General features: G+C 36.7%; 1 protein-coding gene across 8 annotated transcripts in view; it reads left to right on the top strand.

Annotated features, from left to right (window-relative positions):
• Positions 1-24,703, top strand: part of TENM3 (teneurin transmembrane protein 3) — a 1,309,047-nt gene that overhangs the window by 967,917 nt on the left and 316,427 nt on the right. For 6 of the 8 annotated variants that reach the window (XM_032684675.1, XM_032684682.1, XM_032684680.1 and 3 more), the window contains one exon: positions 22,804-23,106. In XM_032684675.1, coding sequence (XP_032540566.1) covers positions 22,875-23,106 — 232 coding nt within the window. In that variant the 5' untranslated portion in view covers positions 22,804-22,874. Of the gene's footprint in view, positions 1-2,211; positions 2,236-2,556; positions 2,582-22,803; positions 23,107-24,703 lie in introns of those variants that run through there. The other 2 variants (XM_032684678.1, XM_032684677.1) reach the window with 2 other exon arrangements.

Below are 24,703 nucleotides of genomic sequence, written 5' to 3'. Positions count from 1 at the left end.
CTACAGGGGCGAGAGATTTTCCTACAGTTAGCAGCTGTGTATGTTGCATGTGTTTCCATCTGCTGGAAGATGCTCTCATAAACAGTATCACTGTAGAAGTGTCCAGCAGCTGCACTCGCAACAATGCTCAGGCTTTGGCAGGTGTTACTTGGAGCACTCTTAGCAAACACCCCAATGTTTTTCACATTTGCAAAGTTAAAAGTGCTAAGTGGCTGTGAGGTACTGGTGGAGGCTGATGCAGTTGGCATCCACACCTGGCCATCTGGGATCTGCAAGTAAGTAAGAGGGATAAACCTTCTCCAGTCTGGACAAAAGGATGCCAGTTATCTTAGGGTTCTTGCTGCCTGCTTGTGACCAGGATCAGTGACTACCAAACACTTTGTGTTGATATTAAGAAGATTATTTTCTTTTTTTCCTGGAAGGCATAAAACTTCTATTAAAGGGTTAGGAACTTGGAAGATACTTGTTTTTCATAGTTATGCTATTAGACATTCGTAAGTAGTTTTTTTCCTTTGTGCTTTCTTGCTGCCATACTTGGTGTAAGTCTTATGCAAGAGACTCACACAGACTCCTCAGCAAGCATCATACAGAATATAAATGTAGCAATATCCCTAGTGATGTAATATTTCTACTGTATTTATTAATAAAGAATAACAAAATATTTTTATTAAACTAATGGAACAATCTGTAAGCTTGGGGAAATTGAGAAAATAAATATGCAATGTTTCTCACTTAGCCTGTCTAGGCATCCTTTGCCTAAAGACTGCAGTAATATTTTGCTAAATTGTTCATACAAAATAGACATCTCTGAAGAAATGTTGCTTCAGATGAATGTTCTTCTGAGTATTCATGAAATGAAGAAACTAGAACTAATATTTTTCACACTGGGAAAATTCTACATGGTCCCCCAAATCTAAGAACTGTTCATTTCAGAGGAACAGAACACATGTATTTCTCTTAAACCATAGCCTTCTATGTGTCCATTTCAATGGCATTTCTACTTGAAACGTATTTAACCAGGGCAAAGGAGATAGACCTGTCCTCTGTCCTTTAGTTATCTTGCACTGAATTTCTCTTTTAAGCTTAAAGATTTGGTTTTAAAAGCTCTCTCCAAAGTTCAAGATGCACTTTACAGAATATTATTAAATAGATGAAATCCAAATGCAAATAGATTTTTGTTGAATTGTGTTTGATTTTTTTTTTTTTAGCATGAGCAATTTTTCTATTAGTAGTAAAAATAACACCATACTGGAAAAAATATTGAAGCTAGGGTAGATGGCGAGATAGAATGTATCTGAACAGAAAGTTAACCTTGCTGCAAACAGACATTTCACAGCACTGTTTTCTGTCTTAGAAGTAGTAATTGATACAGTGAATTCATCAGAATATCTTACTTAGAGCTATGGATATGATTGGCTCTTTCAAGCTAGGTATTCCTAAGAATCCAGCACTTAGGTATTGAATTTTTTTTTTATTCTTACACCATTCTCAAAATTAAGATTGATTTTACCTGCCAGCATGTGACCTTTACAAATCACAACAGTACTTTATCACTTGATCCTTTTTCTGAGGAAAATCTACGTAGATAACGCAGGTCCCGTTTATTATTATCTCCTGCAATCAATACATTCCTTGTAAAATTCTCTAATTTACAGAGGTTGCTGTAAATAAAGATGTATAATATGGAAGTGATTTCTTTAGGACAGTATTTGTGAACATAAGATTTGATAAGTATACAATATTTGAAACAAACCACAGTTAGATTTGAAGAGTCAGCTATTATGAAGAAGTTACAAGCAGTAGATTTTGTTTTGGAAGCGTGTAGGTAGAAATATTGTTTTAGTGGATATGATAGCTATTTTTATTCTGTATGCCTCAAACAATGTGCATTTCACAATTATAAACCAGTAACATTGTGTGTTAAATAAATATGCTTTTCAAGCTAAACAAAACACTTTCTGCACGTGAACAATCTTCATTTACCTATAGGTTTTCAAACTTTCTTTAGTTATATCTTGAGTCTTCATTAGTTTTCCTGAGTTTATCCAGAAAAATGAGTGTTTTGTAACTATTATTAATAGCCTTAATAGAATGTTTAACTATGTTTGTTCTTTTGTATACACTGGTATGGAAGAGAATGGAGACAACCTGAATAACTTGTCACCACCAAAAGATACCATTCTCTGACCTGTGCCGTTTCTTTCACTCCTCACACCAGCTCTGGAACTAAGCATGGTGAGATGCTTCAGCTCACTGACCCTATATGGTTTGAACCTATATGAGTTAAGGAGCTTGCAGAATTGGTGTTTGTAATTGTAATGGCTTTGAGTCTAGGCCTTCCTTCCTGGCAACTAGGAAGGAAGGAAGGAAGTATTCCATCCTATTCCTTTATGTAATCAAACATATAAATAGATGAAGAAAGAAGCCTCTTCCGTTTTTCCTTCCAGTGAGGTTTGGAGACAGCAGACTCCTGTGGCGGGTCTCGCTCCTGTGGGGGAGCTGAGGCCCGGCCGGGCCTACGGGATCCGGGGTCCGGTAGCGCGGCGGCAGCGTTGAGCGCGATTGTGCTATCTCAAGGAAAGTATTAAGGTTTTCTTTGGATAGTTTTTTTTTTTTGGTTGGTTGGTTTGGTTTTTTGTTTGTTTGTTTGTTTTGTTTGGTTGGTTTTTTGTTTGTTTTTGTTTTGTCCCTTTTCCCTTTTTTGTTTTTGGGTGTTGGGAGTTTTTTTCTTATGTGCATATAGTTGTTGTAACAACTCTCTATGGGACCTTTCTCCATAGAGGAAGCATTTGTTTGTACACTATTTTGCTATTACCTGTCTGTTAGTTTCTCTTTGGGATTATTTTCCCTGTTACACCACAGCAACTTAGATTTTTGGATCCTATCTTTCAAGGAACCGTATCAAATGTCTCGTTTTCCTTCTGTAAAGAAAATTTCTTCTAGAAACTTGAAAGATCTAAGAGAGCTGTAAAAACAGTAGAGTATTCTTGGCTGAATCAATGGTATATTTTATGTATATCTCGTGTGCATGTGTAGATAAACAAACCATTTCTTTACCATTAATTAACCACTCATACCTTTACCATTTCTTGACAACTACTCTTCAAAAATCTGAATTTGATTATTGTAATTCAAGAAGCTAGAGAGCTACTTTGAAGTTTAAGACCTGAACCTTTTGTCTCCGATGCAGCTGTCTGACAGATGTCTCCAGGGCATTGTTTTCAAATGTTATCAAATTGTTGGGTCAATGAAAAAAAAAGTTCTTCCACAGGGTGAATTCAGACTTTCCCATTAGTTGGTCTCTTATGCTTGTGCTTTTATTGCATTTATATTCTTATGACTCCCTAATATTCTGAAATAGTTTTCAGTTTGGAGGAGTTAGAAGACAACATCTGTAAAACTAGGGGTGAAAAAAATCCTGTGCCCTCTTGTAATTATCTTACTGTTCCTCTTTTTCATCTTTTTTAAGGAGTCTTGCTGTGTGTATGAAGTAGATTTTCCTAACATAATATTGTAATCTTAGAGGATCTTCTAAGATAAACATTGTAAAATATTTGTTCGCAACATTTTGAATGAAGGAAAAAATTTTTACATTTTTTCATTTACCAAAAATACTCAGGGCCAGGTAGCTAGTCTTGTCTTCAACTCTATTTTCAACAAGCCAGTAGAAAACCTGAAAAGTCACCTTTTACCCCCAGTATGACACATTATACTCAGGGTATTAATGTTTTCAGATTATGATAAAATGGAATGATTCAGATCATTTGCCTTACAGGGAAAGTTTGGAAACCACTAATGAGAAAGTATATGTTTTTGTAAATTAGCAAGCTTTAAAAGACAAGTAGTGAAGGATATTGAATTCAGCAGCCCTTAAATGAAAGACACCTTCTTAACAAATCCATAGTACATGGTGTGGGAAGAGGTGTAGGAAGAGAGAATGCTTGCAGCCCCTTTGCTGTAAGCTTGTTTTTGATGGTTTTGGGTTGTAGCAAACCTTGACCTGCTATAGAGGAAGGGAGGAAAACCCTTTGCTTCCTCCAGCAGATGCTGCTGGCTCCTGCTGGAAGAAAAATCAGTGCAGAAGGTGTATAAATTGGCAAGGATTCCAAGACTGGAAAAGACAGGCTTATTTTGGCACATAAACCTAAATTTTTATATATTTAAATTGTTTACATTTCCCAAGAGAGTGCTTCAAGCTATACTTTACACATTGTATCTTTTAGTGAAGGTTGTGATTTGTACTTGTTTTCTCTGTTTGAAACACGGGTTTCAAAGCATTATGCACCAGTGGAGCTTCACTGACAAGTATTTTTTACACTAAGTAAGCTTGCTATTATGTGTTCTTTATGTAGTTTGTAATGTAACTTCTAAAAAAAAGGAAAATTTGCCATAAATCTTAATCTGTGTTGTCTATTAGGTTTGCTTTGTTGTCATGTGAAAGCGTATTTGGAAGACTCTTGAGAGGCACCATATGAACCTGAACAGCCAGATATGAAAATATTAGGGGTTTTGGACATTTTTATACAATCCAGTTCAAGACTTTTTTGTACAGAATGCACAGCTGCGTATGGATTGTAAATTATTATGGTAGGCAATTAAATAGCCATGAAAGAAACAGCTATGGTAATTATAGATAGCATCCATACACTATGTTACAAACAATGCTTTTCTTAATACTCATCACAAATTCTAAATTCTGACTAATCGCTCTAAGGTGAGTTGTCAAAGCTTATTTAAAACTGGAATGCTTGAATGCAAATTATTTGACGAGCAAGACAGATTTTTCACAGTGGTATTTATATATGTGTGCAACCTTGAAAACTGCGTGTGTGATTTTGTTCCAGGCATCCGACTCCGCAAAGTAGTAAGATTAAGCATATATGTAAGTATTAGCAGGTTTAGCGGCATATGGCTGTGTACACACTCCAAAAAATCCATTTGTTATAATTTTTATTTAATGCCTGTTTTCCTCTGAGCCTGGACCATAGTGCCTTCTTCCTCCCTTCTCCACCCTCCCATAAAAAATAACGAACAGGCTTTTTTACTGCTACCAGTAATGCTTAATGATCTTAGTAGAAAGAGACAAGCAATTTGCAGTTTGAACATATTAGGAGGAGACAATGGGAATCTCATAAATAACAAATACAAGTATCTTTTTAAGATTTCATGTTGAGAATGCATTCACTGCACATACAAACTTTAAAGCAAGTACCAATGCAAATCTTTCATGTAGGTGTTTTCCATCATTCATCAGTGTTTTCATGTTAATTCAAAATTTAGGAAAGAACCTTAAACTGAGATGCTTTAATGGATTTGATTCATTCTGACAGTTGTGTATATTTTCTAGATGTTTCTCACATACAATAGTTTGAATATAAAAACTACAAACTGTATCAAAATTGATAGTGCCTAACATTAATATTTCTATTGTATGCACTGGCTGTGTTTTAACAACAAATTAGAAATATTGAATTTTTTTTTTGTAGTATAATTTGCATCAGCAATTGTTTTGAGGCATATAATACAATAAACAAGTTGTTCCTGATAGTCTTTAAACAAATTCCTTGTTTACAGCTGAAGACAAATTCTTAGCTCTCCATTTTTTTTGCCTTCCTTTTTCTTCATGGTGTGCCATGAAGATTATCGGTGGTAAGCAAATCCAGCAAAAAATTTCATGTTCATGAGCACTGGTTATCAGTGTTCATCTCAGCAGCCCAGAGGACAGAGTTCTGAAATGGACAGTGAAACCTGCTGGTACAAATTTATTTGAAATAATTAGATTGAATGAAATGTCTCTTTTGCTCTGCTGCTCAGTTTTCTTTCACTCTTCACCAGTAGAAGTGTAAGAAACTGAAACATTTGACTCTTTCCAACATGGAAAATCACCAACAATTTTACAGAGCACAGTGATGTTACTGGTTGTTATTGGCTTGAGACAAAACAGTGGGATAAGAGTTATTTCAATTTCTTAGTTAAAAGTCTTGGTCGAAGTGGGAGTTACTGTACCTACTGATCAGTTGAATGTGGTCTGTATTGACCTTACCTTATGCTTTTTTGTTCCTTGTTTATAAAAGCTAAATAGCTACAGTAATTTGCTGAACCTACAGTATGAATTTCTAGGTATGTCTCCTGTGTGCTGGTTGTCTTGCTCTGTCATGACATTTTTGGGAAGGGGGGGGGTTATTTTGTCCTGAAGAGTCAGGCTGGTTTCTAAGACTTCAGTATTCATTTAAGATGAGAAGGAGCAGCCTCGAGTCTCAAGTGGTGCTGGGGGGAGGGAGTGTTTAGATTGGCTATTATGACAAATTTCTACACCAGAAAGGTTGTCAAGAACTGTAGCAGACTGCCCAGGAAAGTGGTTAAGTCTCCATCCCTGGAGATGTTTAAAAGACTTGTAGATGTTGCACTTTAAGGACAGGTTTTTTTGATGGACTTGGCAGTAGGTTCACAGTTGGACTCGGTGATCTTAGAAGTTTTCTCAAACCTAAATGATTCTATGATTCTACAAGTTGTTTGCCTAAGGAGAACCTGCAGCTGCCTCTCATGGACAGCAGCTCATATTACTCCCATTTGTAAGTGCAGTAGCTGCTCTGTTAATTGGTAGGAGAGTAGCCTAACAATCCACAGTTTCTTCCTGTCTGTCAAATACACAGGCAGCATCCCTGTTGGGTTTTTGTTGATTGGTTGTTTTTTTAATTTTTGTGAAATTGAGTGGTTGTGAGTGAAGGACACTTGGGAGAAAGGTTACCCTCTTCAGGATAGAGTGCTGCTCTTCTTTCTGCTGAAGCCTGAGAGAGGAGTTCATTGATCTCAATAATGAAGACATTGAAAAGTCCTTCAGCAAAACCAGGGAGACCAAATTTGACATTGTGATATATCTAAAGCTATTTGGTGAGAAAGAAGGAAATGGGGAAAAGATGTCAGGTTACAAACCACAACCTGCTAGACGTTACTTGAACATTAGGGATTGTGGAGGGGTTTGGTTTGTTCTCTGGAGAGGGGACTTGGGGTTTTTTTACAGATTTTACTTTTGTTTGAGAGGGAAAGCATCGCAGTCTTTCATTTGCCATTACGTAGTCATCTTCCTTGATCGTTTAGTTAATTTCAGCCGGAGGAAGAAAAGAATTAGGCGGGTAAAAATACTTAGGTGCTATGCTCTGCTGTATTAACGAGGATTTTTTTTTTTAGTATCAAAGAATACTCTAGCTTTCCTCATGGTTAAACACAAACCTGTGGATCAGTGCAGCAGCCTTCAGTTGGGTGCATGTTAGAGTTCACTACAGCATCAAGTTAAAGTTTTAAGTCATCATCTTTTTTGGAAGATGAAGCATTCACTATAATACAAATCCTTTGCATATGCATTTAAAATAAGATTTCTTGGCAAAAAAATGGTTATAATTTAAGTGAAGGGAGGAGAAGACTCAAGTAAACAGTAATTAATCCCTGAGACACTATATTGCATGAGTCTGTTTTGCTCTGACAGATACCATTTTCAAATAAAACTGCATATTGTATGTGTATATATTGACAGCCTTCTAGTGCACTTGTTAATCACAAGATTAAAGAGGAAGTGGCATTGAATTTACAGACTTGTCAAAAAGGCTTGGAGCGGTGTATTCTCAAGTGTTAGTCTTTGGGAAACAGGTGATTATAGTACTCATACTTGTGTTTAAGAAATGTTTTTCAAGTACCACTGTTTCTGTACATCACTACCAGATTGCCCAGTTACAATACGTATGCTGGCATCTGTCTATTTTATAATTAAACATAGGACTATACATCAAGTATCTGAAATAGCTACAGCGAATGTGAGTCCTGGTACTGGGTATGTAACTGCTGAAACTTGTCATTCCTTTGTGCTCCTATTATTTCTGGAGTCTAAGCTAAACAGACTAACTGCTGCTAAGAAGCTGTCAGGGGATGCATGTCAAACACTAGGTGTATCATGCGATCGGACCAGTGCTGGGATAGAAAAGTCAGTTGGAAAAGGAAAAAAAGTGACCTTTTTCTCTCAACATTGTCTTTACACTGAAAGGAACAGATGAGTTTCTGAATTATTCACAGTACTGGAAGCTTGTAATCGTTAGTAATGGTGGCAGCAGCAGGGTATTGAGACGGGCTGGGTTTTTTGTAAAATGCCTGATTCTGAAGCTCATCAAGGGATTCATTTCACAAAACAGTCTCTGGGAATATGAGTATTTAAGATCTGTGGGAGCAAGGGCAATTTCTTCCAAAGAATCAAGAAAGAGAATATTTTCTTCTTATTTTTGTAAGGATCTGTGTTGAAATAAGCATTAATATTAGTCACAGGTCTTATGCAGTAATGGAACAAAGAAGCTCTGTGAAAAGGGTTTGCTGTTTCACCGAGTAATCTCCAGGAGCTGGTTACAGTGTTAAAAAAGCAGATCTTTTAACCCATACTATAATTATTAGATATATAAATTACCTATCCATCTAAATGAATAAACCAATTCCCATAGTAGCAAAAGGTACTCCAAACAAAAACAGATGGTAAGACTGTCTTGTTTATAACTGATATTTGGTGGAAGGTAAGGCTTTTCTTGATGTCGTGCATAGTTTTGCCTGCTTAAAATACAGACTGTTTTCTCGAAGTTTCCTCGAAGCAGTTTAGTTTCCTCGAAGCAGTTAGCTTCTAATGATAGTGGTTAAAATTCTTCTGTTCCAGTAGATCAAATTTAGTACTATATTCTTTAAAGTAAATTCTGAAGTATATTGATGCTTATTATTATGAATCTGGAAAGCAGGCAGTTGGATGCAGAGTGTAATAATTATGCCATGGTTTAACATGTCATTAGTGTCCAATGACAAACAATCATCAGTCAGATGCTATTGCCCAAATGAGAGCTTATGTGGCAGCATCCATTATCATCACTACTCTCTACTACGTATTGCTAAAGACAAAGGTTTTGCATATGCAGAGTAAGGGAAAAGCAGTGGAAAGTGACTGGAGAGTTAGTCTACAGCTCTCAGGAAAACATGTTTTTTAAAATCTTCCAAAGCTTTTACAGTTCTCCTTTGCTTTTAAAAACTGTTCCTCATGGATGAGAAGGTGCACTTTGTTGGTCAATTCAGAATCAACTTAAAAGGACACATGCCATAGGTAAAGAACTAACAGTTTCCTAGTAGTCCAGTTAATATTTTAACAATCTAATAGTCCATGGAATGGAGAAAAGCATCTTTAATAATAACTTAAGATTTTTAAATGGAACTTCCAAGTGCCTGCCATTTTTTATGTTAATTGTTCCTCTGTTTTGTGAGGGTAGAAATGAAATGGTGAGGGGTGAGTTGTTTCCATGAAGTCACCAGCATTCCCTGCCCTCCACCCCGGAGTGTTCATGGTGGGTCTGGCATCTTGATCATGGTCCACTTGGGGCTATTTGTATGTGCTTTATTGTAGCCTGCTTTGTTCACATCAGTTCCCAGCCTGGGTTTTGAGGGTTGCTCCAAAGCCTTCCCCAGCCTCAGGTGACACAAAAGGTTCTCCATGTTACCCAGTGATTACCACAGGGTGTCAGACATTCCCTCTGTATTTTCAGGTTCAGGCCAGGCAATAATTGCTCGACCACCTGGCAGCTGTTAAAACCAGCTCAGGTCAAGAGAAGCTCGGGCACACTCAAGACCCTGCACTGACCAGTCAGTGTAAAGCCTCTGGCCTTTCACCAGCATTGGCAAGAATTGTATTTATTAGGATACTTCATATATAATTAGATTAAAGCTTTCTGAAATCATGTGCATCTGGCTTTTATTTTCTGTCTGAGGGAACTGTGTCGGCCAATACTACCAAATGCATTGAAAACCAGACTGAAGTCATAGCTGCAGGTCAGAAACATCTTATTTAAATCTGGATAAAAAGATCCATTTTTTTTTCTTTAGTGGTAAAGCAAAGATGATACAAGCAATAAGCTAACACTGTGCTGCCTGCTTTCTCCAAACCCTATCAGGCTCCTTGTTGCTCCCCCTGCCTCATGACCCTCCTGTGTGCTGCACCAAGGCCCAGCTTCAGCGGGAGAGATGTGGGATGATCCCGGGGGTGCTCAAGCCCATTCAGTTGTGGAGCACTGGAGCACAGAGTTAGCACATGAGTATTGAAATGAGGGCACCTGCAAGGGGGAGAGGAGGGAAGGGATCTCTCTTACAGTTACTATTGCTCTTCATCTTGCTTTTTGAAAAAACAAGGAAGAGTGTTCTATTTGATTTTTTAAATTTATTTTAAGTAAATTGTAAGCTTAATTTCTGGTAAGCATCTGCCAAATCCAGTTTGCTTCCTCTTCAGTTGATAGGGAGAACATAGACTCCCTGAAAAGACTCCCTCTAGTTTTTTTTCCTGTAGTTTCATGAAAACCCAGACTATAGAATTTTATCACCAGGATTCTTGCAAACAGTACTTTGCGACTCTGAGCTATGTCTCTTTTGAGGAAGCCAAGGTGCTTCATGATTTATGGATAAGGGTTTCAGAAATTCAGTTTGATTCAGAAATTGCGACTGACAGATTGCTTTCGAAGGAAGCTGTATTGTGTCCTATCGCAAGCACGGCACAGACTGAAGTGGTATGCGCGAGTGTTCAGGACTGACTGAGCGTGGTGAGGTAAGGTAAGGTACTACTTCATTAGTTCCTTATATTGTAGCTGTTACTGAGTCACTGTGACACAATCTCTAATTTAACAATTCTACAGGACAGTCAGTGCCCTTAAATCAGTGTCATGTACCAGCCCATAGTGGTTTTGTTGTTGATAACATGATTTTGTGAAAGGTAAATAAATGCTTAAATAGGAGGTGGAAGATGCAGCCTCACAGCAATTTTTGACTTGCTGATAGGCAGTATTTCTTGCGCAGCAGCTCCTGATAAATCTGGCACCTGTGCCAAAAGCTACTAATTTCTCCCACAGGTACACTGGAACGTAGCCCTGAGGGAATAACAGGTTAGGAAATACAGTAGCCATATTTTGCTATTTTTAGTGGTGCTGGTTTTGTTTCCATAATAAATTTCATTTTAGTTGAATAAATAGATAAAAGAAATTTGGAAGCAATTACAGTCTTATGTTTTTCTAGCTTCGAAGTTCACAATAGTACTTTGCACATTTGACTAATTGCTTTGCAACCTAAATTTAAAAGCTTATTCTTCAGGGGAGATGGAAGAGAGACTATTTAAAAACTCAACTTATATAGTTATAAAAACATTCCTGCCTTCTCTCTTCCTCCAGTGCTCTCTGGTTGTCTTGGTTTGGTCACTTTTACCATAATTTTGTGAAGAGACAAATTATCAGCATCTAGGTGGTTTGGAATATACAATTGCTGAAGGTGTAGGGGAGTCAGATTAGTTACATGCATTTCCCAAGCTGACTTGACTTAGCTTAGTTTCATAGTGGGTTTTACTTTATATTTAAGAGAAGTATACTTCTAATAATACTTCCCCCATGGCATGTCTTTTGTGAGTGGTTTCTATTCGGATATATAAAAATTTATTTTTATATGCACATATATGTTCACATTCACAGTTCACTAGCTTTGTAGTGTTCAGTTAAGCTTTTTAAGCATTAAGGAAACAAGAGCTGCACATGGATTAAGATCTGATGGTTATGTGTCTAGTCATTCCACAGAGCTATAAAATGTCTCTTCACCTTTCCAATCTCTTTTACCTGCTTTGCTCTCCATCAGTATACTTCAAACTCTTTATGCAAGTCCATCTTTGTTATATCTGTACTTGGTGTTTGTGGGTTTGTTTAGTGTTTTTTCTGTGTTTGCACTGCTTGCTGATTGTGTCAGGATTCTTTGATTACATATACTTAAGTTATACAGAGATCGTAAAAGACATAAAAATATACTAAGATTTCCTTTGTCTCTCCTGTTCCCCCATGTGAGATATAAACTCCCCCAATACCAGCAAATAACCTATGTTAAATCTTTTTCTTTCTGACACCTGCTTCTTGGAAACCTTGATTAACTTACAGACAAAACCTTGTATTACTGATCCTACCCAATGGCTTTGTGCAGCTGTGTATGAGGCAGTACGAGCTGTATGAGGCAATCTGTGTATGAATTGGAGGTGTGCAGTAGCACATTCATTGTTCTCAGCTGAATGAAACCTCTCCAGAAGATGAGTGTGCCCAGAAATGATAGCTGAGCACTCTGAACCCCTTCATTCACCCTGCTGCCTGTGCTCATCCTTTCACCTGGATGCGTTAAGAGCCTATGATATTAATCAGAACGGCTCCAGTCTCAGAGCTTATCTACATCAGTGGTTTTAAAAGTGCACTCTTCTGTCAGCATCACTGCATCTGCACAATAAATTTTGCTAGCTTAAGCTATGACTTCTAGTAAATTCAACTATGCCGGCAGAACTTTTCAGTACAGACTGGATCTCTCAGTACTGTGCTTTTTGATGCATGTTGTTCAGCTGTGCAAATACAGAGACAAGATTTTGATGCCACGAAGTTCAAGTACAGGTGTTAGGTGTTTATTCCTTTTTCTAATGCCTGCATTTCTTTAGTCCTGGACCACCCCTCAGGAGTAGGAGAAAATTATCAATTTTTTTCTGAAAGTTAAATGTTTCTAAGCATAGCTAATGTAGTGGAAAGAACTTTAACTTGGGATTACTACTATGCTATAGAGTTCTTCACTTTAGGAGGGGCATGAGCCCCTCTACTCCATTGTGTAGATAAAGACAACTTCCAGATCCTGCCTCTTCATGCATCCCATGCTCTCTTTCTGTTTCCTAGACAATTCGGCAAAAAGTTAATGCTTGGAAGTACCTATACTGCAATGAGATGTGTCCTTCAATATACAATAGGAAAATCACTAATAGTTTCATATTAGGTATAGGACCATGCAAAAAATTAATGTTCCACTCTGTGTTTCATATTAAGAAAGAATTAGAAATATTTGAAACTGAATGGAAATTAAAATGGCTACTCATCCATATAGTCCATATGGACTTGTCTGAGGCATTTTGACTGTCACTGTGGGAAAGATTCTCTTCATTGTTCTGCTTGTGTTTTCCATGTCCTGTAAATGAGTGGAAGCCTGCAGTGTTCCTGGCTTTCAGTCTTGCACCTGTGCTTGCTAAACTTACTTGGTAAGAAATACAGTTACATATTGTTTAGTTCTGGTGTAACTGAACTGTGGAACTTCTCTACAAACTCTTATTGGATCTAAAAGGATTTAGTTGGTAATTGTGAAATATTTTTATTATTCAGTTATAGTTAATTGTCCATGTATTTAGAGACCAGATTTTCATTTATGTTATTAAGAGAGATTTTTAAAGGATGGAAATTGCCCATCCTTTAAAGGTCACCTTCAGATCTGTTCCTGAATTAGAAGGATTTTTAATCAATTACTGTAGTAAGAAATTCCTAGTATTATATTAACTGGTAATTTAAAGGATTTAAAGAAGCAACTTCCCTTCCCCCTAAAAGCATAATGTTAAGCTGCTCAGTACTTACTGTAGAAGCTTGTGCTTATTTTGCAAAACTAGGATCACTTGTCAATAAAGCATTTTTTCAAATTGAGACTGGTTTCTCTGAGATGTGAGTGCAGTGGGCCAGGTGCTGTCACTGGGTTCTGCCAGCAGCAGGTCAGCTGCATCCTCATGGTCAAAATTTGGTGGCATGTGGAAGCACAGCCAGGTACCTTAACTACAGATAACGCACACCAGTGGAAGAGGAGGTCAGCAGGAGGTAGTTCTTTGTCCTAGTTCCCCAGCTTCCTGAAGGAGATTTTGAATTATTAAAGGTTAATTGTTCTTTAAGTACTGTTACCAGAGAGGATCTTGGTTGGTAGTCATGTAGGGCCATGCCAGAGTAGGCTGTGTAGACACTTTCAGAAGGAAACACAGTCCTTTGAACACAACTGCTAGTTACTGTGGGAAATTTTGTGTCTCACATAGTTAGCCAAAGAATTTACTTTAAAAATGCGTTATTCTTTTGTTTCCCCTAATCAAAGTCTTAGTTCTGTTGAAATTGGAGACAAAACCTGGGAGGTAAGAACGGAATAGGGTGATTACAGGACAAAAAGGTTTTGTATGACCTTTACGATAAGGCTAAAAATCTGATACAATGAAAGGGATGGTCTAGAAGAGAGTTAGAACAGGGATTGCAGAAAGGAAGTGATCCAGCAGGGCAAACAACCTCCAGCCTCTACTGTCGGCTGATGTTGGATCCTGCTGAAGAAGAGACAATTAGAGGTTGTGACAAGAGGACACAGCTTGTGCAGAGAGGGAAGCAGGAACCTGGGGAATAATAGAACACATGACAGCTGATACAGTCTGAATAGATGGGAGAGTTAAATACAGTAGAAGGTATTGCTAATGTAAACATAATCAAGCTAAACTGTGCTTTACTACATGTTATGTAGGCATTAGCTAGTAATTTTTCACACTACTGTGTTAGGAGCAGTAAATGAATGTTGTGACAGTATGAATATAGACTACTTGTGTTTCTGTGGAGATTTTCCATATTTGGGACTTTTCTTCTTTGTATCTGCGTGGTTTTGGTTTGTTGCTGTTTTGAGAAAGTCATGGGATGCAAGGGGATAAGTTTGAACAAAACAGAGTTCTTCAGCATTAAAAAAATTGGCAGCATGCTTTATAAATCTTCCTAGTCACTCTTTATTAAGATGAGTCACTAAATAATTCTCCAGGCTGCAACAGGATTCTAATTATAGTGTGACTCGGACTGAAAAATCTGGTTACCTGTCAGATCATGATGAAAAGAAAAATCTTGTGAATGTCTCCTGTTTATGTGGAATTTCAATTTTCACTATGAGAATCTGTACTTGAAAACTAAGGCTAATGCTGCATGTCTCCTATGCCATGCCACCACAGCAATAGCTTCAGCACCTACCCTTAGCTGTTTTTTAGTTCCCTCTCCCATGTGTCCTCAATGACATTCTCGTTGCAGTTTCCTCATGTCCTCCTTTCATTTCCAGACACTTTTACAATAGTACTTTCAGCTCAGCGTTGTGACTGTATGCCCAGCTCTTGCATGTCACATGCAATATATTTCATTTCCCTTATAGTGACTTGAGAGATGTATTGTTTCTGAAACCTCACTACTGTCAGATTGAAATTAACTCTGAGTTGTTGAAGGGGGAGTTGAATGATCGACAGCCTGTTCAGATGGTGAAGCTGACATACTGAGAGCTTTGTTTGCCAAACAGAAATGCAGAAACAATTGTGCTGTGCATGCTTGGGGACTTGGGGACTGTAGCACCTTTGTTGATGTTCATGGCTTGCTATATGTTGTTCTTGTGTCAGATTCTCCATCACACTTGTTTTAAAAATCCCTAGATTTCTGTGGCTTTGTTCCACAACAAAAGAGGACTATGTGGAAGAACTCAGAAGGTGCAAAAGTAAATTTGGGAGACACCATTTGAGAAGGAATTATACTTGCGTAAATGAGAAGACCATTAAGATAGGTTGAGTAAGAACACGGTGAGGGAGAAATAATGTGTAAAAGATGGGAACAGAAGGAGATGATGTCATGAAGGATGAATTTCAAGTTTAAATGAGTAGAGGGAAGTATTTATGCCTTTTTAGTTGCTGCTGAGTAATGAATTACCCAGTGCTGACTCTCCGAGTTTATTACTTTTCTCTGAAATAAATGAGTCACAAAGTTTCCCTCTTCTAAAGTTTTCATTGTTCTCATCCTCTACTCCCTTTTTGGTCTTAATAAGTGTTGCTATAATGAGTGCTACTGATTCTGTCTCCCTCCACCTTCTGTCCTGAGCTCGTTTTGTTGTTCATTTTTTCTTTATCCTGCAGCATTTCTGATCTCTTAACTTCCTTTACCTCTCCGTCTTTTCATCACGTATTCTCATTCTTTCTACAGGAGCACACCACATTATTACACTCTTTTGTTCTTCCTATTCTCTTTATCACTTAGCTCTCTCAGCCCTTTGAGTTAAAACACATCTTACACAAATCCCCCAAATTAGAGGCAGACACTTCCACTTAAGATCAGAGTTCATGACAGTTCCCACAAACCGTTCCTCCAAAGGAGGAAGAGAAATTGTCAGTTTAACCCTATACCAAGTTCCTCTGAAGAGGCTGTTCTTTTTTACGGAGCAGTTGGTCCAGTGTCTCAGTCCTTCCTTCTTGCAAGTTACGCTTTTTCTACAGGGCTTCCTTGGTGACTTAATAGGCAACACAGCCCCAGGCTGTGTGTGTGCGTGGCCAGCTCACGGTTAGTTTCAGTTTTCTCTTCAGGAGGTTTGTAACCTCGCTGTAGGAGGGCTTCCAGGGCACAGAAATAGTTGTAACTCCGTCTCAAATGCTGCTGTATGGTCTTGGTACCCTTACAGGAAAATGCCATCCAGAGAAGTACTCCCTTGATTCCCATCATTACAGAGGGTGCAATATCTCTTTCTGCTTATATGAGGGAAAGCATGATAATACATGTTCTTTCCCCCTCCCCCCCACGCTCAAGAATTTCAATTTTAAGTAATGACAACGAAATTGTTATATGAATATCATCCTCTATGACTAACCAGGATCCTGCAGAACTCTTTATCTTGATGATTTTCCTGACTCTTATTGCAAGAAATTTTTGTAATGAACATAGAATACATTTATTTGTTGTTTATTCTCTCTCTAATGTAGTTAAGATTTTTAGATAGACTATGTAAAGTAACTTTTATATTAACATTACATCCTGTAGTGATGGTAGATATGAGTGTTCTGTTCCCCTGACACGCTGAAAAATACCAAACATTTTTTACTGGTCTTCCTTATTATTCTTGTGGGTTTTTGTTTGGGTTTTTTGTTTGTTTGTTTTTAATCTGATTCTAAAATGTGGGGTTATTTAGTGACTTAAGGAGTTTGTAAACTGCCTGTCTGACAGGCCATCTGTTTCCCAATCCCCCTTAAGAAGGCTGACTTGGGATGCATCCTCTCTAGTGTCTGTGCTGGAAGACAGACTTTTTATATTAAGAAGTGAGTTTCTAGATATGATGACCTGAAATGTCCATCTATTAAGAGTCATCAGTTTGACTAATGGCATACCATGGCTACAGATCATCCTAAGCACCTCTTCAAAGTGTCATTTTTCCAGCTCAGTTGATTTCTGACATATCTCACTTTATCAGCCATTGAAGTGGAAATTTCATCACTCTTTTATGCTTTTTGAGTTTTTCTTAGTATTTGTTTGTAATAGGTTTTATGGGTGATTAGTTGTGTGAATTGTGAAGGACTTTTTGTGGACAGAAGATTTTCTTAATTTTTGCATATTACACTTTGGCTTTTTAATCTACTTGTTTACATGTATCAGTCGAATTTGCTTTGTTTTTTTGCTATTAAGAGGCATCCAAGTACCTAATGCAATTTGTAACTAATGCAATATTTACATTAGTTTAATCTGTAAATAATTACAGATTCAAATGACATTATTATTACATTAAAATAATGGCACTTGCTGTCGTGTCAATTGAACAGCACTACTTAGATGCTATTTTCAGCAGCCGTTGTCAATGCTGAGAATAGGCACTGTCTTGACTTACAGCCTGTAAAATCCTCCTCTGCTCTTATTCCAGACAAAAGTTCAAGCCTGCTTCTTCTCCCCAAAATCTTAGGGTTCTTGTACTACCTGTGTTTATGTAGGTTCTTGTACTACCTATGTTTATACATTAGCGTATCACGAAAGGAGATTTGGTCCCCATCTAAGTCAGTGTTCAGGCTGTGCTTGTACTAAGGGGTCGGTGTAGAAAGAGTGATCATTCTTAATTTGTAGTAATGATAACTAATAACAAACATAATAGTAATTCAATAATAATGAAGGGGAATTTGCATCTGGGAATACTATGATTCTTCGGAATGCCTAAATTTTTAAATTTAGGTGTTAGGAGGGAAATTTGTGATGTGTAATATTTAAGTTCCTTCCCTGGCTCCGTTTTGCTGGCCTCAGGGAGCAAAGAAGGGCTCTGCTCCAAAGAGCATGCTGCTTGCCTTACTGCTGCTTCTCCTTGTGAGGCTGAGTAAGAGAGATGTTGTTTGGCCTTCCTAATAACAGTATTTCAAACTCTGTTCCTCTGTAATAAAGAAATGTACAAGTTTTATCTTCTCATTTTTTAAATATTTTCTGTTCCAGCCTTGCGTATATTAATGATGCTCATTATTCTCAGAACTAATTCCAGTTTTGTTTTGTGTGTTTTGAGATGTCTAAAACGGAGATAGACATTGAAAGGGACTATAAAACAAACTATAGCAGATCCATAAATCAACCCAAGCAGTGACATAATATTTTCTATACAATTATCTCTTCATTTTGGTAACAAACATTTTATTTCTTACCTCTTTACTATTTCCTGCCTGTGTAGATTTTTAGATATCAAAGGACATAAAATATTGAGGTATATTTAGACTTCTTAATCAGGTACCTTGGTGTTCATTGAATCAGATTTAATGCTGGGAGAAGGGTCTCTGAGTGAGAGATGGGGAGGGAGCACTGTGTAGGTTAGGCATGATGGCCATCCTGTTGGCTAAACTGTAATAACCCCTCGAGGTACTCAGAATTGAAGCTGCTGAATGAAATGCAATAATTTTCCATAACACTTTAAAGGTCCTGGAGGCATGCTAAAGTTGTACCTGGTTGTTTTGGATAACACTGTAGCATGACCCTAATGCCTCTTTTACATCTTGGCAATTAAAATACATACTATGCTTTATGTCTGTTGTACTTTTCTATATTGCAGTGTAGAACTTTAATGTTGAGGCTTTTTTACTGTAAAAAAAGGTAAGTAACTGTAGTTTGGAGGGGTTTTTTTTCCTTTTTACTACATTGACCTTATTTCATGTTGCAATAGGTGATTAAGAGGAACTGATGAAAGGCTGTTTTGGGGAATTTTAAATGCAATGTACTGGGCATCAGTCAGCTTTTATCTGAAACTTCAGTCGTTGAAGCTTCCATGTTAGCTTCGACATTTGTGTGTGAATATGCCTTGTGCTCAGTTTTGGTGTTTGCACTTGTGTCTCTACAACACTTAAAGTAAAACAAAGAATTTTGATAATGTATTTGTTTTAATTATTGTCTGTCACTTATCTGACTTGGTAATTAAATATTGTGCTAAATGTGCTAATGATGTCAGAGGTCTGCAACGTACCCTGACACATAAGGCAATGAGCTCTCTGGTCCCAGTGATCTGGTCATGACAAGAATTGCTTCTCTGGTTCTTCTGCTTCCCTTCTAAATTAGTTTGAAAGAAATATTTAAGTATTAATTTTAAAATGGGCATCTCTTCTTTATGGTTTCGAACCGTTTTTAAAATTTGGAGTGACACTGGGAAAGTACAGTGTGAGTCTGCAATCAGCTAAGCTGTGTAAAGAAATGGGATGAGCATGACTATATAAGAGCTGACATGTCAGTCTGGTGATTAGCGTACACCCTCCTGTGTAATTCAGCCAGGAGCCTGTAACATTGCAGAGATCACTGAAAAGGTCATGGGAGATCCCAATGCTCAGTGACACAGATGAGCATCCTCAGTTTTTATACTTCGAAAAGTATTAGACCAAAACTTGAAGTAGTGGCATTCACCAGTTAAATCTTTTTCAATTTTCTACAGTATAAGCAGACAATTTTAGGTTAGCATTGCAATATAACGTGTAGCGTTATATATCACAGCTGTTTTGACATCCTTTTGTGAGTGTGTGAGTTAGCAGTTCAATAGCTTTGTAAATATTGCTCTATGAAAATTTCTTAATTTAGTTGGAATGAAGCTATCTGATAGACCATAAATATTGACATATGGGCAAAAATTCCTTGCAAATGAAGGCAAGAGTTTTTATAACATCACAAAATAAATTTAATTTTACTTTCTTTAAAATTTAAATCAGATTTTTCAAATCAGTTGCTGTACATTTGGGTAACTCCCCCAAAGATACTACTTCTATATTGTAGGAAGCAGAGAAGAAGAAAAAAAGCAAATGTGTTCAATTTTGTGCAGTAGTGGTTCATTTAAATCCGAAGATTTCAGTGGGAAAATTTGATAATATTTTAGCTACAGCGATCCTTACAAGAAAGAAGCTGAACAGATGCAGTAAATGACAGTTCAGATTTTTTAATTAAAATAGTTTTCTCAATATTTGAAAATAGTTCTCTTATTTGGGGGTTAGGGGTGTTTCTAGAAAAAAAAAGGTGGTGATTCATAATGGGACAAGTTAAGATCTTACAAGGCCATCTGCAGGTCTTCTTTTGTTTGACTTGTCACTTCTGACTTAAACATTAACACAGATATTTGGTTCTGTGTTCTGCAAATATATTTGTGCTCTCTCTCTTTCTGCTTGTTGTCTGATCACTGTAGAGAACATTTATTTGTAGACAGATCTTTAAGAGAGCTTTTATTCTGCCTTCTTTTAGATAGGTGCAGTAATTCACTGATGAAGTAATTTCAAAGACAGGAGCCTGAAGATGTTAACTGTTCCCTGAGACTTGCTGAGAGATACTATTAGTCTTAAAAGTTAAAGTTTACTGAAATTAAACAGGTGTTTCGTATAATGCCAGATTCAAAAAGATTAGGTTCTTAAATCCTAACAGATTTTTTTTTTTTTTTTCAAAAATGCCCACAAAAGAATGCACTAGTCTTCATTATTGTGGCAGGGTAATCACTGCTAAAGTGTCTCCATAATGTGGACCTTGAATTTTTTTTAACCTTTTCATTCTTTGCCTGGACAGGCAATATATAACTCAGAAAACTGCTTTTTGAAATTTTATTGTATTCATTGACTTCTGTGGGAAACAGATCAGTACTTCCTCCATGCTACAGCAAAGATTAAATCTTTGAGGATTTCAACTTGCTATAGTAACAAAGTTTTGTGCAAAAAGTTTGATTTATTGGTTTGGGTTTTGTTGTGGGTTTTTTTTTAACGTTATAAAGTATTTTGAAAACTTGGAAAAAAATTAAAATTATTTCCTCCTGGATGGTGAATAGCATACATATTTTTTCCTATGGTGCAATTTAGAGATGCTAGGAATTAGTGGCCCTTTAAAGTCTTGAAAGGCTTAGATAAAAGGAGAGATATGCTTCCACAAAGTCGTTACACTGCAAAAGAATTCCTGTGTGTATTTGTTAATAATTATTTTTAAATTTACAACTCAGTCTAGTGTTAATAAAATGCAAAGTTTATAAAATGCCTAGAATATTGTTTTCACATGGAAAGAACTTAGATTCATTAGTCAATCAAATATTTTAAAATCTGAGTGTTTCATATACTTAAAAAGATGAGCTATGTGGGCATGCAGATATCTAAACAGTCATAAATTTAATAAATTGCTCTACTATAATACTTCCATTTTTTCTGATCATGTAGAAATTTCTTTTTAACTATTTAACATTTGAAAATAAAAATAGAAGAGAAAATAAGAATAGCATCTTAAGTGAAAGTCTTTGTTCCTTTTTTGTAGTCTAAATTGAGATTTACATAGGTCAAGAAATGCAAAAGCTTTTATGGAAAAATTTCAAAACAAAGTGATAAAGGACTAGCTGCCATTCACAAGCTTGAATTATAGTTCTGTAGTAAATTAAATATTCTCTAAAATATTCTAAGTGACAGCTAATTAGTTTGTTTGATATTATATGTTTAAATAAGTAAAGAGATATAAAGCAACCTCCTTTTTGCTGAAAAGGATGTAAATGGAGTTTGCTGTTGCTATGTGGTATGTGCTGTAAACTGTCATTTTAATTCTACATCACAAAGGACTTGACTGATAGTACCTTGTAAAATAATCAGTTGTGTATTTTTTTTCGTTTAGCTTTTCTGAGTTTTATTTTTTTATTGTTAAGGACTTGAAATTGAGGAAAGCACTGAGGAGAAAGTTCTCCCTGAGACAGAAGAAAGAACCCTAGTATATTAAAGTATTAAACAAGAAATATCAAGGTATCAGTTTAAAAAGTGCAGTTGCAAAATATTAAAATTGTTTATATGTTTTGTCAGCTGTTTAAAGATACAAATTATATTCTTTATTTTATTTTAGCACTTCTCTTTAAAAAACAAAAGCAAAATTTACAGACTGTTTCTTTCTGTCAGAAATGTAGATATTTTGGTTAAGGGTTAAGTCTGGTTTTGAAAACTAAGTGTATTGAAATATTAAAGAAAAATAAATAGTCATAAAACTAAGATTCTTACTATAATATTCCTTAAAAACTTGAGGGAAGGAAAAGCTTTTTCTGTTGTTTACAAATCAAATATTTTCTTGCTTTCTAGCACAACTTATGTAGAACATACTGGCTTGCAGAAACCTTCCTGAACATCACCTAAAATGTTTTTGCAGCTTCCTATGAAATCATTTGTTCATGTTCTTTGATGAGAACAATATTCATAGATTAGAAGTTACAGTAAAGTTAAAGAAGTCTTAAAGTATAAAACGAAGTATAAAACCCAAACATTAAACCCACAAATTTCTGACAAGCAGAAGGAAGTCAGATTTGTCCTTAAAACGTACATTCTTCTCAGAACAGAAAACAGCTTACATCCAATTAAATTTAGGAAAGTAACACATTTCTAAAGCGGAAAAACTACTTTTTTCCCCCAAAGTTCTTAGTCTGCTTCTGATCTTCTAATCTGTTGTGTAAAATTCAGAAGTATTGTGTTGTTGTTCACAAGAATTTCTTTGTTCATGCTTTAGATCAGGGTAGCTTGTGCATGGAACTCTGGGAAGTCTTGCAGATATGCACAGAAGTGCTTCTCACTCATTGTTGAGCAGATCTTTCTTTTTTTCTCTTCCAGACAGTTAGGGAGCAATTACAGCAATTAGAGATCATTGTAACACATCAGTGGTTGTCTTTCTAATTTTATTATAGGTGAATGTAAGCTGAATGTAGAGAAGACTTCCAAATAAGCTGGACTGATGTGCACAGAGAAGGAATGAAGTATGGATGTGAAGGAACGTAGGCCTTATTGCTCCCTGACAAAGAGCAGACGGGACAAGGAGCGGCGCTATACAAATTCTTCTGCAGAAAATGAGGAGTGCAGAGTGCCCACACAGAAGTCTTACAGCTCCAGTGAAACCTTGAAAGCTTTTGATCATGATTCCTCTAGGTTGCTGTATGGAAACCGGGTAAAAGATTTGGTCCACAGAGAAGCAGATGAGTATACCAGACAAGGTAGGCAAGATGTTTTAATTCAGAGTGTGTAAATTCATTAGTTCCAAGGCATTCTTGCTGCAGGAAGAGTATGCCATTATATCAGTTTCATCGGTTTTGGTAATATTCTACACACATTGTACACTTCACTTGTATCTCCCTAAATGTTCACAAATATGAGGAAGCATTTTGTACTATCTTTGAAATAAATAGTATAGGATGCATAGGAAGTAAATGACCCGTGTTGGGCAATGGGTCAGTGACAATATTGCAGAGTCAAGTGTGAAGCGTTCAGGCCTTAAAATTCAAAAACTAGACCCCCAGTTAATCAGCTCATTAACAGATTTCCCACAAGTTTGACACTCCTGTATATCTAAAGTGTAAATAGCTTTAAAATTAATAAAAAATAAACAAATACAACTGTTTCAAGAAGGCCAAGCCCTATGAATAGGTTTGTGGAAACAGTATGTGTGGATGAGCATCCAAATAATGCAATAGCTCAGAGCCTTTATCTTCTAGCTCACAAGGGCAGTAACAGAGCTCTGTACAGTGAGTGAGTTAGTTCACAGTTTACGCATTTGAGTGTGTTGGAGGATTTTTTTAGTGGATATCTATGATATCTAACCAGATGCTAACAGATTGCTAAGACTCACTGTTGGATTTTCAGGTCCATCACTGGAAAGACATGAGAAGTCTAAATATCCAAGGAGATGTATGATCCTGGGCATTGCGCTGTAACTGACTGTACTTAAGCAGAGGGTTAAGACTAGATGATCTCAAGAGGTCCCTTTGGACCTCAGTGATTCTGAGAGGTTGAACTTGGCTCCAGTTAAAGTTCAGCACTTGTGCATCATTATTGGATTCAAAACTGTAGTGTTGGGAATTGACATTTTTACATTTCACAACTAAGCTACTTTATTATAAGGAGGGGGAAAAAAAGAGTTAGAAAAAATGTGTAGAGCACTGCAGCCCAGTTATCTAAAAATATAAACCTAGGCCCAGGACTATGTGAACCTAAGCCTCAGTCTACTGTTTAAATCTATCTTCTCTTTTATGCAGGAACAAGAATAGATTTAGGTATGGAAAAATAAATTTTTCTTCTTGCGAGGAAGTCTTTAGTTTTAACTTTAGAATGCTTAAAATTATTTTCCCCATTGGTGTCTTTTCTTTGTTCCTCTTTACATTAGAATGAGAGCTGGGCAGGTGGAGTTGACTTTTTTACCTACCAATTTTTCTAAGGCAAATAAAAATATTTCTCTTAGGCTTATGTAGCTGAGGCTTGCTGCTACTGTAGTCTACTTTCTGCTGTTTATTTTTGGTTTCTGTGATGTGTTGAAACTTCAGGTCACCACTGTTTTCTAGTTTTCAGGTCTTTAGTCACCTTGACATCATTACTTTTATAAGGTAAAGTCAAGATGAAGTTTTCTAGACCTGTACTGTAGGCACTTTCTTAGTACTAGTGAGGAAATTATATCAAAACAGGCACCATTTATTTAATGAATTCATAAGCTATTGCCTGAATAGAGTGCTATTCTTTTTAAAATAGCAATAAAAATTTGGAAGAAGTTATGTGGTCTGGCAGATGACATATGATGGTGCACTGGGCCTTGGGGTTTTT

Source organism: Chiroxiphia lanceolata, chromosome 4 (genome assembly GCF_009829145.1).
Source record: "Chiroxiphia lanceolata isolate bChiLan1 chromosome 4, bChiLan1.pri, whole genome shotgun sequence".
Lineage (NCBI taxonomy): Eukaryota > Metazoa > Chordata > Aves > Passeriformes > Pipridae > Chiroxiphia > Chiroxiphia lanceolata.
The sequence above is the reverse complement of the archived record's forward strand: the minus strand, read 5'-3'. Positions and strand labels throughout refer to the sequence as shown.